This window comes from Lipotes vexillifer, unplaced genomic scaffold (assembly GCF_000442215.2).
Source record: "Lipotes vexillifer unplaced genomic scaffold, Lipotes_vexillifer_v1.1 scaffold916, whole genome shotgun sequence".
NCBI classification, from domain to species: Eukaryota; Metazoa; Chordata; class Mammalia; order Artiodactyla; family Lipotidae; genus Lipotes; species Lipotes vexillifer.
This window is the reverse complement of record NW_006798383.1, coordinates 2,614,648-2,631,013: the sequence shown is the minus strand read 5'-3', so window position 1 is coordinate 2,631,013 and position 16,366 is coordinate 2,614,648. Positions and strand designations below refer to the sequence as shown.

The following is a 16,366-nucleotide window of genomic DNA, read 5'->3' as shown; positions in this document are numbered from 1 at the left end:
GGAGTTGACAAAATGAAGACTGGTTAGAAATATGTTACTGTCAGAGGTGTGCAGAAAACCACTAGGAGACTGGAGATTAAGACAGGGTCAGGTCCTGAAAGTCTGCTGTGCCATGCAAGGGAGCTTAGCCTTTATCCTGAGGGCAAACAGGAGCCACTGAAGGGTTTTAAGCAAAGACATGACTGGTCAGATTCACCTTAGGAGTATATTATATAATAGGGCTTAGGGCCCTCAGGGACACCCTAGAAACCCAGCCTGACTCCACATGTTGCTTGGGACATCTGTCCTATCCCTTGCAACTCCCTAACCTGCAAGCACCAAGGCCACACCTTGCCCACAGAACTGAATTTGGTATCACCAAGGAGCAGGTAGCCCTGGTAAGCCTGGGAGAACATAGCTTGTGTGAGACAAGAGTGCAGACTGACAGGGAACTTGCCCAGGCCTCTGAGGAGTGCCCAGCCCAAGCCCTGAGAACCAAGAACCTCTTTTAATTTTGTGGGGGGAGGGGGAGTAAGGGAGTCATAGTTAAGTTACTTGTCCAAGGTCACTCAGTGATGTTGCAGCAGGTGGCAGGGTTAGAATACTGTTTTAGTTTGTCGCACTCCAAACTCTGATTTCTCCACGAAGCCACCTTCCTTGGAGGAGAGGAAAAAAGGGCTGGGGTGGGGGTGGGGCTGGGGGGGTGGGGGCGCAGCCGAGAAGAGGAAGAGAGAACAATGCAAGGAAAAAAGGAAAAAGAGGATCAGAAAGAGAAATTAGTCTTTCGAAGTGGCAGGGGAGGGAGGAGTGAGACGAACAGCAGGAGCAGAGTGGTGGCGGAGAAAATAAAAGAGGAAAGAAAGGCGAGACGTGGGAGGATTGGAGCAGAGACAAAAGGGCAGAGAGACAGACAGCGACAAGTGGAGAAAAGCGCCGAAACTTGAGCGGCAACGAAGTGTGAGCGCTGAAACCCCACGGCCTCTCCCGGCCAGTGCGCCCTCCCACCTGGTCCTATCCCCCAGCACCGTTCCAATTCGCTCGGTGTGGCGGCCTGGTCCCACCTCGCCGCCCACCGGCCCCGGCTCCGCGGGGACACCGGGTCCACTCTACGCTCGCCCGCCCGGTTCTGCCAAAATGTTCTTCAGCAGCGCCGTTTCAGCCACGTGGGGAGGGGCGTGGTCCAGTTGCTGAGGAGCGCCTCCGATTGGCTAGGGGGCGGGGTTCCTGGCGGCGCGCCGGCCGGACCACCCCCCTGAAGGCGGGGCCAGAAAATTCACAGCTGGAAAGGGTGGAGCCCCGGTAGCGCAGCTGGAAGGGGGCGGGGCCCGACGCGCGAGGCTCGCAGCGGCGGGCTGGGGGCGCCCTGGACTGCCATAAAGTGAATGGGCGCCAGCGGGGGGTGGCAGTCCGCGGCGAGGCTTACTCTCTCCCAGCGAGTCCGGGAGCGCCGGAGCGGAGCGGCGGCCCGGGCGCAGGGGGGCGGCCCCCACCCCGGCCGGGTGCCCGGCCTCTGGCCCCTGCTTGCCCTCCAGACTGCGGCCGCCGCCGCCGCTGCCGGGAGTCTGCCTGCTGCGGGACTCACTGTGAGTGCTTGACCATGCGGGGGACAGGGGCTCACGGGGCCGAGGGGCCATGGCCGGACTTCGGGATCCCTAAAACGGGACCTAGGGCTGCTGAACTGGAGAACGGTGCCTGGGGAACGGGTCGAGACAGGGAGGGCGGACTGCAGACCTGGGGCCAGGACTTAGAAAAAGGGAAACTTAGCGCCAGGACTCGGGGGACAGAGAAGGGGAAGACTCGAGGGATCCGAAGAGAAGTCGGAGACATGAGGTCAGGACAGGGGCTCCGCGAAGCAGGGAGTAGAGTCGGGAAACCATTACCAGAAAGCGCCCTGGAATCCGGGGGCGCGGGGCCGACAGCCAAGGAGCCAAAGGGGTTGGCGAGGCCCTGGCCAGTGGGGGCAGCTGGCGGCGGGCGCCCAGCAAGGCGGCAGTTGGCAGTGCCCAACACCCCTCGGCTGGGTCTCAGACTCCAGGGACCGGGAGCAGGGGTGCGTTAATCGCACAAGCTTCTCTTCCCAGCTGCTTTGCAGTTGGGATAGCAACCGTGTTGTGAGAACCGGACAGCGACCGGGTCAGATGGCCGCTGTGTGGGCTGCAAGGCCGAGGCTGGGTAGTCCGAGTGACCAGGCGGCGGGTCTGGTGTGTCTGCTTGGGGTGTCAGGGCCCCGATGGGTCCCGACCTGGGGCAGCCACGGAATTGGACGGAATGTCCGCGGCGCGCGGGGGTCAGGGCTGACAGAATGTCCGGCGCAGCGAGGTTGCTCTCTCCGGAGCAGGCGCTGTGTCGGGCAGTGGTGGACAGAATGTCCCTGGCCGAGTGGCATGTCCATTTACCCCGCAGCGCCTGCCCAGCTGCTTTGTGTACGGTGGTGTTTGCTGTGGTGGGTTGCCTAGAATCGCAGCTCACACTTTTCAAACTTGTCTCTGCTCTTAGGGGCTGCGGGACATGGAGCAGGGAGTGAGAGTAAAGGCTGAAGCCGGGCCTTGGGTTGGACTGGCCCGGGAGACATTCCCTCTCTAACCCAGACTAGATGCGATCTGAGCATCACCCCGGACCTCCAGAATCCAAATTTGTGGAGAGAGAGCCAATGGTGGGACTGCTAGTGGGAACCAAGACCAGGAAAGGAAGGAATGAACCACAAAGGGCAATGGGAGGGCAAAGAAGAGCCTAGCACAAGCCCCTGACAGCTTCAGTTCCCTCACAAACTCAGAGTCAACCCCTAATTCCAATACAGCTGACCAGGTACCCCCCAGACTCTGCCTGGGTGTCAGCAGGCTAAAGTCTCCTTTCCCACAGTGGGCAGGAGCCCAGGCCCAAAGAGAAAACTGCAGCCCTTTAGCAAAGCAAACCCTGTGGTCTTGTTTCCCTTTTTGCTTCCTCAGTCCCACCAATCCCCACACCACTCTGGTGGCTGAGAGGAGGTAGGAAGGAGACACAGAATCCAGACACTGGGATCCAACATGGGACTTTATTGCCCTCCATCTCTGGTTGGGAAGGATGTCTCAGCCCTACCCAACTACCCTGTTTGCTTTTCCTACAGCTGGGAGAGGGCCCTGATTTCTTTGGACCCGTACAATGACCACCCATCCTGACTCCAACTCTTTAACCAGAGCCCAGTTAAGCTGAAGGGAACAGAGTAGAGAGAACTCTCCCAGTCTATGTAAGTAAGCAAAACAGCCCATTTGGCAACTGGGTTTCATGGGGACAAGTGCAGGGTAATATGTTTAGCAATGAGTAATCTAAACAAGTGGGTTTCAACCTTTCTCACCCTCCAACCATGAATGACATATAATACGTCCTCCCCACACTCCCACCTCCACTCCTTACTTTTAAATTCACTTATCACCAGCTAGAACATTGTTTTCCAAACTCTTTTGTCCCTCTCCCCTTTTTGATAAATATAGAGTCATATCCCAGTTACCGTCATCACATTCTGATACCCTTTTCAAGGGGCTTGTGCTCCCATTGTCTTTGAAAACCACTGAAATTATGGGTGAAATGAAAGGCTGAGTCAGGAAAGGAATAGGGAAGGCATTACCTGAAGACCGTAGCCCTAAGTTCTACTTTTGCCAAAAAGGCCAAAAAGCAATGGCATTATAATAAAGATGACTAGAAACAAAAGGCAGACCTCCTGCCCCTGCATAAAGCCATTTAGCTGAGTGCATGCCTGGTCACTGGCTCTTAGGGAGAATGTCATGGACCTAGAGAAGGGTCAGAGAATGGTGGCAGAAGGGGGAGCCAGAGGCTGCTGAAGAGAGCAAACTTGAAGGTTTAGGCCTCTGGAAAGTGAGATAGGATGGAAATTCACAAAATAAGGAAAGGCCTAGATAAGCAGATTTGTTTGCTCCCCAAATCCTGAAACCAGAGATGAGGGGGCCTCTTAGAACTGGAATGATGCAAGCACAGGTTGAATAGGAAAATGTTCCTTGGCACACTGTGGGCAGCAAAGTTCCAGAGCTCTTTTCCAGAGAGGTGGTAGAGGCAGGAAGTAGAAAAGGAATCCTTAAGGGCTTGGAAGGATCGATGCATGTCAGAGCTACAAATGGTTGCTGGAGCGGAGGGGGCGAGGAGTGGAAAGAGCTCAGTCCCTGGTCTTAGGAGAACTGGATTAGAATCTCTTCAATCTGTGTAACCGTGGACAAATTTGTCTTCTTAGAGGTGAAATAGGGATGGTCATTCCTACCATTCAAAGTGGTTTTAAGAGTTAAACGAAATCATATATTTGAAAGCCCTTTGCAAATGGAGAAGCACCACAGAAATAAGAAACATTATTGCTATTATTATGCCCAAACTGTAGGTCCCCTGTAAGCACAGAATCTCCGTTTCGAAGGGTGGTGTCTCAAGCCTTAGATCAGCCTGCTAGCATCCGTGATCCAGTCATGGGAAGATTCTCAATGACAGATGAGACACCCTATCCTAGGCTTCAGATGCCAGCCACTATCCCTCCCCAAGAAGAGTTCCAGGGAGCTCCCCAAATGCTTAGATCCTCCACCAGACCAAATATCCTGATCTGATCCCTGCCTGCCTCCCGCTCAAGGATGTGAATATGGACCCAGAACCCAGGTCCAGGAAGGGAGGGTAGAGGAGGCAAGCTGGAGCTGAGCTGGGGATGAGCACAAGAGAAAGACACCACCCAAATCTTTTCTTCTCCATTTACTCTAAATGATGTTTCCTAGAGTGTGAGGGAGGGAGATGGCAGCTAACCTGAAGGGTCCACTAGGTCCTGAGCTTTGGGACTATCTAGAGTGTCTAGTCCCTAGTCACTGACAGGGACCCATGATAAGAGTGATAGGGACAGAAAAGAAAAGGCAGTGGGGTGAGAGAGCTGCTTTCAGAACTGTCTCCACTCCTCTTGCTTCCCTGGAGCCTTCTTTTCACCTCTCATAGTTTCCCCTTTCTTATCTCTCCCCTGCTCAATCCATTCTGCTCACCACTGCCAAATAAAGATCCCAAAGACACTGCTTTAATGTCACTCCCTCGCCTACAAGCCTCCAGTGACTCCCACTGCTGGGAGCAATGCTTCTCAGTGGGGGGTGAGGTGGGAGAGGGCAGTATAGGAGTGGGAGTGGCATGACACTGCAGGCTAAGCCAACCCCATCTTCCTGGTGTGGTGATGTCACTTGAAGATGTCTCTTGGAGAGAAAACATATTTTTTTATATTAAAACAAACATAAGTATGGAATGGAATGCAAAATTTGCTTTGATTTTTAATATAAGGCTGAAGATATCAAAGAAATTTCATACTGGCGGCCGCTGTTTCAGGTTGTGCCCCTAGTGTCCTGTACTATCTTCTCTCTTACTTAGTCTTAGGGTTGTTTTGGTGGAAAAGCTGGAGTTGCTCTAGCCTACACTGTATCAAGCCTGGACCCCCACCTCTTGCCCCTCATTGGACACCCTCTCAGCCTGACCATTTTTCTCTGATGATCTCCCATTGCCCACACTGATACCCTGGCCAAGCTAGGCTCCCTGCTACCCTCTGAACCTACTGCTCTGTTATTTAGAAGCCTCTGCCCCCTTCTCTGCCTCCCTAATTTCCAGATCAGCCAGGTGCTACGTTCTCTGAGCCCCAAAACTTGATACCACCTTACATGCGCTACCGTCTTTCTGATCTTCCACGATCTGAGAATCAGGCCCATGCAGACCACCATTCCATCCTGTGCTCTGTTTGCCTCCCTAGACTGTAGGCTCCTAGAAGTTAGGGTCTGCGCCTTACCATTCTTGGGTATCTGTCTTAGCACCTAATGCTTGTTGAAGGAAAGAAGAAGGGAAGGGGGGAAAGGGTGTGGAGGCCCATTTCTCTGATCCCTGATTTACCCCTTGATAAATTAAGTGCATCAAATCATTGTTGCCTCTACCCGAGTCTTAGGGTTTCCCCTTGGCTGTGAGCTGTGAGCCTTGTCTACAGCTGTCTTCATTTGCCCTCATTTGCTGACTGCAGCTCAGCAGACCAGACAGTGTGGGTGCTCGGCATCCCTAATGAACATGAGGCTGTGTGCACTTAAGGGCCTCACTTTAGTTTTAGGTTTATAGGATGGTCCCGTCCTAGTTTAGGGCCCTGGTTTACACCTGTTCGCCAACTTGCTGCTTGCTGAGCTGAGCCACAGCATCACAACTCCATCCCCTCTTATCTTCTTTCTCATTCAGCCCATGCAAGAAAAGGTTTTCTCCCATTTCAGTTCCAGGGTGTGCCTCCTGCCTTGGGTATTATTATTGCAACTACTTGGGGGCTCTTTGGCTGTGGCTCTGGTCTGCCCCTTTGGCTTCAGGACAAAAGTGGGTGCACATGGCAGTTGCCTTCTTGCCATGAGTTGTGTCCCTTGGAAACCATGGCCTCCCCACTACGGCCTCACTGGTCTGTGACAGTCTCTGATCTCCTCCTTAATTATCTTGGATATTTTGTTCTTGCTGCAGTCCATGACAGCTTCCTGTAATTCCATGCTGTACCTCAGACTCAGAGGTCACCTGCAGGCCCTCTATTCTCCCTAGGGCTGGGATTGCCACCCTGACACCAGTGGGGCCTGGGCCATGCACCCCCTGCAGGGTGTGTTGGAAAGGCTGGGGTGGGGCAGGAGGCCCCCCCAAGAGCTGGACTCAGCACCACTGTTATCTCTTGACTCTCTTTGGCCCTTCCTGGTATTTCCTACCAGCATCAACCAAACCTGTGGCTTCCAGACCTACTGCCTGTCCCTGTCCACTGAGTGAGGCGAAGTCCCTGGCCGCAGTCCCAACTCCCCAGCTTCCTGACCTCCAGCAGTTTGGGGGAGCTTAATCCTCAGCCAGCCTGTCTCCAGCTCAGACAACAGCTTGGCGCCCCCAGCCTCTGCCTGACTAGCCCACCAGACACGAGTCTGCTCGAGGCCTCTGCCCCCACCCGCTCTCTCTGTTGCCTGCCTGGTATTAGTATTCCTGCTTTTTCAGCTCCACAGGCAGGGCCCTTCTCAGCCACACCCCCTCTTTCTGCTATGACTAACCCAGCCAAGAGCCTGAAGGCTTTATTCTTTCCTCTACCACCAGTCACTGGTGCCCAAAGTGGCTCCCAGCTTGGGCTACTCTGCCCATTTGGCTGTTTCCTTATTGACTGGACCCTCCTTTATGTTTAGGACAGAGAGCTCGCAACACACACTTGCATCCCTCTCTAAAATGCAGCATGCTTCCCTTTATTCAGAGCAACTTTTCACTGGGAGACACAGGATCTAGGGAGGTGAACCGCTCAAGCAATGGCAGAGACAAGAATGAGATCTTATTTACCACTCTATCCTGAGTGCCTTACTCAACGCCCAGCTCACAGAAGGTGCCAAACAAACATCATTTCAATGAATGAGGGGGAAAACAACAACAAGAACAACAACAACTTGGATAGAGTTTGACCCCTACCCATTTTTTAAAATAACTTTATTTAGTTAGTTAGTTATGGCTGTGTTGGGTCTTCGTTGCAGTGCGCGGGCTTCTCATTGCGGTGGCTTGTCTTGTTGCGGAGCACAGGCTCTAGGCGCACAGGCTTCAGTAGTTGTGGCACGTGGCCTCAGTAGTTGTGGCTCACGGGCTTAGTTGCCCCCTGGCACGTGGGATCTTCCCGGACCAGGGCTCGAACCCGTGTCCCCTGCATTGGCAGGTGGATACTTAACCACTGCACCACCAGGGAAGCCCCCTACCCATTTTTAAATGTTATGTTTTATTTTAACCTTGTAACAATACTGAAGGTAGATAGGGAAGGGATTATAATCTCACTTTTACAGATGAAAATATATGCCTAGATAGGTAATTTGCCAAGGACACACAGCTAGTAAGTTGGGGAGCCAGGACGTGAACCCAGATCTTTTGACTCCAATCCTAGTTTCTTTGGGGTATACCAGATTACTTTCCCAGGAGGGGCCTCGTCAGTTTCTGTGCCCCAGTGCTACCCCATCCTCTTTTTTCCAGCATTCTCATACCTTCTCCCCACTCAGCCAAACAGGCTCTCTCCAGCAGCCGCTGAGTATAGACCACTCCCTCCCGTGGCTCCTTTGACTTCCTCCTCCCCCACAGAGTCCTTAGTTCCTGGGACTGAGAGCTGAGGTTCAAAGGGGCCAGGAAGGGGAAGGGGGAGGATAATGGCTAGCTCCAAAACAGCCGAGGCAGCTGTCCCTGTCACAGAGAGAGGAGACTGTGTGACGGTGTGTCTGTCTGCCTGAATGTGGGAGCGCATGTGGGAGAGTGTGTGTTTGTAGGCCTCTAGCTCCAAGTCCTAGTGCTTATTTTGTCTGAGTTGGGGCCCGTGTGTGTCTGCATGTGTGTCTGTCTGTCTCTGGGAACACACAGCCTGAACTCTGCTTTCTCAGCATTGTCTTTTATTCTGGCCCTTATCTCTCCTCACCCTGCCTCCCTCTGCTGAAATAAAGGGTGAAACCAAGACACAGGTATGGAATGCTTGTGGAACGGGAGTTTGGAAAGTGGGAAGTCTGGAGGCAAAGCAGACTGGAAGGATGAACGGCAATGGTGGGATTCAGCTTTTCCTACAGGGAAACCCAACTGTCCCTATTTTCCCAGCTCTGCCTTGCTCCCGTGGGCCTCTGGAGAGGTCAGAGGCATGGTTTGCAATTTTGAGGGCATCTTAGGTATGAAGAGACTTCAGAGCACCCCTTTTTCCAGCTCTCAGTTCTAAGCCTCCCCAGCTACTTGAGAAGAGCTACTAGTCAAGGCTGCTCCAGGTCCTTCCCAATGGCCTCTCCCTTCTATTGGAGCATCATTGGGCCAGCCCTAAGCCTCTGGCTCCAGTCCTCAGATCTGGAAGGGGAGGGAAGCAGAGCAGCCCCACCCCTGGCCTGACTTCTCTCCTTCCTTCCCGGGGTTCCATTCAGCCCTGCTTCTCCAACCCTAGGAGAGGGTCCAAGGTCTAGTCCTCTCTGCCTGTGGAAAGAACAGGGACTGTTTCTCAACCTCCTGCCTTGACCTCTGACCCATCCCCAATCTAGCTTGAGAGGTGGAGAGGTGGGGGGACAGCTGTCATCTCTGAGCTGGTTGAAGGGGGCATTACCATGTGCAAATACAGGCCGCTGCCCATCTGCGCCTCCCTGAGAAAGGCTCCTAATAAATTCAGAGCAGCCAAGTGACACACGTCTCAATCTAGGCTAATCCTCCACATTAATGCCACCTTGCACAGCCTGCATTAAGTCCCTGTTAATGGGGAGGCAGATGGACCCCTCCTACCCAGCTTTTCATCCCTGTTTCTCTGTCCCCAGCCTCCTTTGGTTCTCCTCTGACCAAGAGGCATCTGGAGTCTTGAGCCCCACTAGTGCCCTTTTCCCTTCCCCCCACCAGAGGGGGCCTGGGAGAGCCAGAAGGAAAGGGGACCCTGCAGGGGAGACTTGGAGGGGGACCCAGGCAGGCTCCTGGGCAATGTCAGGTAATGTTTGGCATAGGGAGTAAGGGTAGGAAGGGGGTTTTAAGAAGCCCACATCCACAGCCTGGGGTGGGCCAGTAAGAAGCCATGCGTGACAGTGGTGACTGGTAGGGTGCAGTGTGTGTCTGGGCAGGTATAGAAGCAGAGAGTGATTTTCAAACTTGTTTTTGATCCTGGAAGACTTTCTTCAAATGAAATCTCTCCAGAAAGCATAAACAAAACAGACAAAAGCAGGGCTGCCCTAGTTGAAGTAGACCTGAGTAAGATCAGGCTAGATCTCCATCCCTGAGGTTAGCCCTAAGTTCCAGTCCCTGAGGGGGTTTGTGAGGAGGGCCCCAAAGAACACAGTCTGAAAACGCAAACAAAGAAAAGCAGTTTAGGCATCTCCCAGACCTGGTTCAGATCCCAGCTCCACTGCTTACAAGCTCTTTAACCTTAATTATTACTTCAAGTCTCAGTTTCCTCACTTGAAAAAGGGTGATCATACCTAATATTGATGCATTCTTGTGAGGGGAGAGATAATGAGGTGAAGACACATAGTAAGTACTCATAAATGATAGCAGTGATTCTCCTTATGGGAGACATATCAGGCCTGGTTCAAAATCAAATCTGTCCCACTGGAGAGTGAATAACACAGATTCAGACTGCGTCTCAGGTGTGACTGGCTGAGAGGCATGTTTGAGTTTAAGGGGATATTGGGCACTCGTATGAGAGGGAATTTAATTTTTAAGTATGTGGTGTATGGTATGCGGTGTGCAACAGTGTGGTTTTCATTAATTCAATAAATATCTGTTGAACACCAACAGTGTACCAGGCAGGGTTCTAGGTGCCCAACACTGAAGAAATCAAAGTCTAGTGTGTATAAAATCTCTTGAGTATACACCTCTCCCCCCCTTAGGCTGCTGTTTCCCCATTCTATCCTAGGGCACTCTACACAGGGGTAGCTTTATGTCGGTGGCAGAGAACTAGTGGGGAAACACTGCTGGGAACCGGATAACCCGGAGATTTTCTTCCCATTAACCAGGTCTGTGTCTTCGCTTCCCTCCAGAGTCCTCCCCCCATGGAGTTCGGCCTGCTCAGCGAGGCAGAGGCCCGGAGCCCCGCCCTCTCGCTGTCAGATGCGGGCACCCCCCACCCCCCAATCCCGGAACACGGCTGCAAGGGCCAAGAGCACAGCGGTGAGCGCGCCACCTTCTGGGGGTGGGGGAAATAACAGCTCCATCCCTAACGAGGGTGGGACCCGGGAGTGCAAGCCCAGGTGGGAGTGAGGGGCCCCGCCGAGGAAGTCCCCGAGCCCAGGAATCCGCACAGGCAAGAACGCGCTGTGACCGACCCCACCCCGGCCCCCAGACTCGGAGAAGGCCTCGGTTTCGCTGCCCGGTGGCTCCCCCGAAGATAGCTCGCTTAAGAAGAAGCAGAGGCGGCAGCGCACGCACTTCACCAGCCAGCAGCTGCAGGAGCTGGAGGCGACCTTCCAGAGGAACCGCTACCCCGACATGAGTACGCGGGAAGAGATCGCCGTGTGGACCAACCTCACCGAGGCCCGCGTGCGGGTACGCCGCCCCCCACCTCCAGAGCCGCCACCCTCACTCCATCCCGGGCCTCCCTCCCGCGGGCCGCTCAGCAAGTAGCTTCGGAACCAGCATCCTGTAGTTCTGCCCTGCCTGCCCCATCCTCGGACCCAACACCCGACGTCCCCCGGCCCCGGACCCTGCCCGCACGGCCTTCTTTCCACCAGCCTCCAATCTCTGCTCTTCTTGCACCCTCTCACTCCAGACGGCGCGTTCCCTCTCCCCTGGCACTGTCTCTGGTTCTCCTCTTCACCTCTCCTAGACCCGATCCTGCTGCCCACCCCTGCAGCCCTGTCGCCCCCGACTCAGTTCTGCGGCAGACTGCTTCTTTCTCAGCCCGCTGACTCCGTGAGCTCTTCCCTCACCCCGACCGGCTGCTCCACCACCCCATTCCCGTTTCTGGGGTGGTTATGCTCCACCACCTCCTCTCGCTTATGCTCCGCCCGGCCCCCGGCCCCCGCTTGGTCCCCTGCCTGGGCGACCCACCCACCAGCCAACTGCGAGGGCCGGGCCCTGACAGCCTTTCTCCCACGCCCACAGGTGTGGTTCAAGAACCGGCGCGCCAAGTGGCGAAAGCGCGAGCGCAGCCAGCAGGCGGAGCTGTGTAAGGGCGGCTTCGCGGCGCCGCTCGGGGGGCTGGTGCCGCCCTACGAGGAGGTGTACCCCGGCTACTCGTACGGCAATTGGCCACCCAAGGCGCTGGGCCCGCCGCTCGCCGCCAAGACCTTCCCGTTCGCCTTCAACTCGGTCAACGTGGGGCCTCTGGCTTCACAGCCCGTCTTCTCGCCACCCAGCTCCATCGCCGCCTCCATGGTCCCCTCGGCCGCGACTGCCCCGGGCACTGTGCCAGGGCCCGGGGCCCTGCAGGGCCTAGGTGGGGGGCCCCCCGGGCTGGCTCCGGCCGCAGTGTCCTCCGGGGCAGTATCCTGCCCTTACGCCTCGGCCGCAGCAGCCGCAGCAGCAGCCGCCTCCTCCCCCTACGTATATCGGGACCCGTGTAACTCGAGTCTGGCCAGCCTGAGGCTCAAGGCCAAACAGCACGCCACTTTCAGCTACCCCGCCGTGCCCGGGCCGCCCCCGGCCGCCAACCTCAGTCCGTGCCAGTACGCAGTGGAACGGCCTGTGTGAATGGCCCCGCTCGTCGATCATCCCTGAGGGCGGGGGCGATAATTTACGGCCTCTACGGACTGGGGTCGTCTTGCCCGGCTTGCCCCCGCCCCGGGGTCTGAGAGGGGTGCTGGGGCAGTCGGGCTTGGGGAGGCGGCCGGCTCAGGAGAGAGTCTTCCCCCTCCCAGGCCTGAGGGGTGGACTGGGCCCTTAGTCCGCGCCCCTGGAACTGAGGCCAGGAACAGGGACCAGTTCCCCGGGGGGCCAACTCACCCTTGGTCCACCCCGCCTTCTCCAGACTCCCCTTCCCCGGTTTTCAAAGATAAATAAACGTGCGCGGACTGTCAAAGGCCTGATGATTCAGAGTTGCGGTTGAGTCTTCTCCCCTTATCCTTCCCCATGTCTAAAGGAGAGCTGGGTGTACAGGAAACAGATAGGGGTCCAGGCTTCCAGGGCTTCAGTCCTCCCCAGGCCACCATCACCAAGACGGGGAAGCCTGGGGATTCCTGGAGCTGAGCGGCGCACGCATGAGTGCGTGCGTGTGTAGGTGTGTATGGCTTGGACAAAGCTGGTACTGCAGCGCCACCTCGTGGTCTTATGGAGGATAACTGGAAGGTCTGATCTCGAATGCTTACTTAAAGATGTCAATTCTGCAGCTTAGGAAGCCTATGACTTTAGAAAAAGTTACTCCACCTTTCTGCATCTGTTTCTCACTGTTCCTATGAGGGGCTTGGGCCTCTAACAGCAATAAACTTCTGGTCTGTAACAGACATTTATTAAGTGCCTACCAGGCCTAGTATTCTTATTGAGTGTCTGTGTGTGACTCTCATCCTTCCACACACCACACCCTCTTAAGCTTCTCACCCACTGCCAGCAGCCCTCCTCCATCACAGCAGTCCCCTTCGTCCTCCAAATCCCCAAACCCCAAAAACCTTTAATTTTAAATCTTTAATTTTAAAAATAGAGCAAGAAGAAGAAAGATTTCTGGAAATATAGATCACTCAGCTCTGGGGAGCCTCCTCAGTCCCACTCCATCCCAGGGACTGTTTGGCCTTCACATTAAAAACAGAAACAGGGCTTCCCTGGTGGCACAGTGGTTGAGAGTCCGCCTGCCGATGCAGAGGACACGGGTTCGTGCCCCGGTCCGGGAAGATCCCACATGCCGCTGAGCGGCTGGGCCCGTGAACCATGGCCTCTGAGCCTGCACATCTGGAGCCTGTGCTCCGCAACGGGAGAGGCCACAACAGTGAGAGGCCCGCGTACAGCAAAAGAAAAAAAAAAAAAAACAGAAACAGCAAAGTACTAGATCACACCCCCACCCCAGAGGTGACACTTCTTGACTGTCATAACCTCCTGCCACCTTGGGGTACACATCCCATGGGGAAACCATGCAGAAAAGGCATCCTAATTATTTTCCCAAACCTAAGCTCAGCCCCTCAATGCCCTGGGGAGGAGAGAGCTCGGGGCTCCTTCTTTTCTCCAACCCTTCACTGGCTCTTGGTCTTGGCCTTGACCTTGGTAATTACATAGTTTTGGTGGAAGAACTGGACAAAGAGGAGGAAATAGGTTGTATACAAGATGAAGGACCAGAAGAGGTGTTCCTTTGTTGTATGGCATCCCTGTTCCTGTCTCCAGATGTAAGTCAGGATACCCATAAACATCTCCCATAAACATCTGCAGGATTTGCAGGCTGGTGATGAGCATGGGAAACCTCCTGGGGGGCTTTACTTTGGCAGCCTTCAGAGTATAGTAGGTGTACATGATGGCATGTACACCGTAGTTCATGGTCATGAACCAGCCGCCTGCGGCCACCTTGTTCTTGTATCCAAAGCTCTTGTACACTAGCTCTGTGCTGTGGCGGTACCAGTGCACAAAGATGAGTGGCCGCTTATACAGGATGATGAAGGCCGTGTCTCCTGGGAGATGGGGAGTCATAGCTGGCATACCACCCAGTGTTGGGACCACGCTCCGCATTGGACATGGGGGCATATGGGGAATTGTCAGGGCAGGGAGAGGGGTCTTTGTGGCAGAGAATCTAAGGAGGGGCTTGGGTGAGAGGTGTTGTTAGGACCCAGGGGTGGGGAAGGGACTTTCCATGTGATGGGTAAGGGGGGGGCCCTGAGGAGGGGTGCAGTTGACTGGACACCAGAGAGACAAAGCCTTGCCACTCACCAAGTTCAATGATCTTGCTGAGAACAGAGAGGCAGGATCAGAATTTGATTCTGGGATTATCGGTGAAGATGAAGAAGCATACAGTTTTCTTTAGGCCCCCCCTAAGTAGCACGGTCCCCATATAGCCCCATGTCCTCACTGCCCCAAGGATACTGAAATGGGACAGAGGAAAAGGGTATAAGGGTCATTCCCAGGCATCAATCCACGCTTCACCTGGTCAACTTCCACCACCTCTCCACCCTCCATAGGGGATGGGTCACAGCTTCTGAGATCCTGTGGCCAACCTGGTAGAGCCAACCAGTAATCTAGAAGACATGAAGGCTAGGGAAGGACCAGAGAGTGCTGGAGGTTGGGACTGAAAGTTGAATTAGGGAATAGGGCTCATGGGATGGGAGGAGATGGGTGGCAGGATGGGGGGTGATTGAAGGAGTTTGGGGGGGCGGAATATGGGAAGAAGGGGCTGGGGAAGTTATTGGGAGGTCTTGGGAGAGGGTATTAGATGCAGAGAGTATTAGAGGCTGGGGAAAATGTTGGAAGTATCAAGACTCCATGAGCACAAGAGAACTTGTGAGAGAGCAGAGACGGCCAGTTCCGGGACTGGAGAAGGAAAACAGGGGAATATGGGAGGAGGGTGGAACCTGAGGAGAGAGTTAGAGCTGAGAGAATGGGATAGGGAGAGAGTTAGGGGGCAACTTGGGGAGTTGATACAATTGAGGTTTCTAGAAAGTTTTTAGGGATAGAATGTGGGTCTAGGGTCTATAAGATGGGTTGTGGAGGGGGGGGTCTTACCTGAAGATTGCAAGGCAGAATGACCAAAGGATGAGAGGTCCCTGCAGGTTGAAGCCCTTCCGTGCCTTCATGTAGCTCTGCCCCACAAAGATGAGCAGCAGGTAGATCAGAGCTATGGTGAATGAGGTTGCCCTTGCAGGCAGAAGGGAGAGGGGATGGGCTTATGGGTAGGTGCTGGTTAGAGGAATGCCCACTCATATCTTCAGGTGAGTGTTCTGGGTTGGAGTCCTACTTCTGCCATTTACTAGCTGTGTGACATTGGAAAAACTACTTAGTTTTCTGAGCATTAGATTCCCCTTATTTTGTAAGAGGGGAATACCACTCCTCTCCTGAGTGTTAATATATATAAAGTACCTAGCACAGGGCAGGGGCTATGTCCAAGGTTTCTGTGATTACTGCTCTCTCAATGGGGTTGGGAGTGGGTGACAGCTGCTGACCCATGCCTAGAAGCAACCCAGGACTGTGGTGTAAGAAGAATGTGGCAACAGCTTCTGCCTGGTTGGGTCATGGCAAATTGGAGCACAAAGTCAACCCACAAACACCTCTGAGGAGCTCTTGGGCAAAGCCCGAGGAAATTTTGAAAGAGTATCTAGATTTTGTCTCCTTCTCCACAGCAGGGATGATGGAGCATTTGAGGAACAAGATGATAACTGTGAAGGGAAGGCTGTCCCCGGGTGCCAGCACTATGCATGCATGCGCACACATGCGGCCACAAAGGATGGAGAGTCATCTATAAGGTGGGTCCGAGTAGGAGTTCAGATCAACTCCATTCTTCAGAGACCAGTTCTCACAACGCTCTTTCCTCTTGGTTTCTGTCTCCCCCCACATTCCTCACCCCATCCTCTTATTTCTGCCTTCCTTTCTTCCAGACCTAACCTCTCTGAGGTGCCACACTACCTGCGCCTTGGACAACGGGTACGTGAAGCCAGTACTGGGGAGCCCGATACCTTTGCTCTTTAGCAAAATCACTGTGGGTATTCTGTGTATCGCCCTCCCACTCTTCCACCAATCCCCCCAAATAGCAGTCATCAGAGTTGGGCCCCTGACACGGCTCTTCCCCTTCTCCAGGTCTCACCAGTACTCCTCCAAAACGGGCCTTATGTCCTGGAACAGCTCGACGTTGTAGGGCTGGAACATCTGCTCTACTTCATCTGAAACATTCACGGCTGTGACCATTTCGTTCTGCAGATGCTGAGGTCGGGAGCTTAGGGAGCTGGACGAGAGTTAGGGGACCGAGGATGGAGCGAACCTTGGGGCAGGACTGACTAGACCCAGAACCCAAGGAACTAGGCGGCAAGCCGAAGAG

General features: G+C 54.4%; 2 protein-coding genes across 3 annotated transcripts; one reads left to right on the top strand and one right to left on the bottom strand.

The window, feature by feature from the left end:
- Window positions 1-1,381: 1,381 nt before the first annotated feature.
- Window positions 1,382-12,717, top strand: PITX3 (paired like homeodomain 3). 2 transcript variants are annotated; one of them, XM_007470394.1, is made up of 5 exons: window positions 1,382-1,562; window positions 3,083-3,202; window positions 10,470-10,599; window positions 10,772-10,974; window positions 11,533-12,717. In XM_007470394.1, the coding sequence occupies exons 3-5, from the start codon at window positions 10,482-10,484 to the stop codon at window positions 12,118-12,120; spliced, it is 909 nt and encodes a 302-aa protein (XP_007470456.1). In that variant the 5' UTR covers window positions 1,382-1,562; window positions 3,083-3,202; window positions 10,470-10,481; the 3' UTR covers window positions 12,121-12,717. The 2 variants fall into 2 exon arrangements, with proteins under 2 accessions (XP_007470456.1, XP_007470457.1); XM_007470395.1 differs by lacking the exon at window positions 3,083-3,202 and having other exon boundaries at window positions 1,408-1,562; window positions 11,533-12,448.
- An 869-nt stretch (window positions 12,718-13,586) lies between these two features.
- Window positions 13,587-16,236, bottom strand: ELOVL3 (ELOVL fatty acid elongase 3). Its single transcript, XM_007470393.1, is given in 5 exon segments — window positions 13,587-13,754; window positions 13,756-14,015; window positions 14,272-14,423; window positions 15,061-15,192; window positions 16,136-16,236. Coding segments are annotated over 5 exon segments (813 nt in total).
- Window positions 16,237-16,366: the final 130 nt, after the last annotated feature.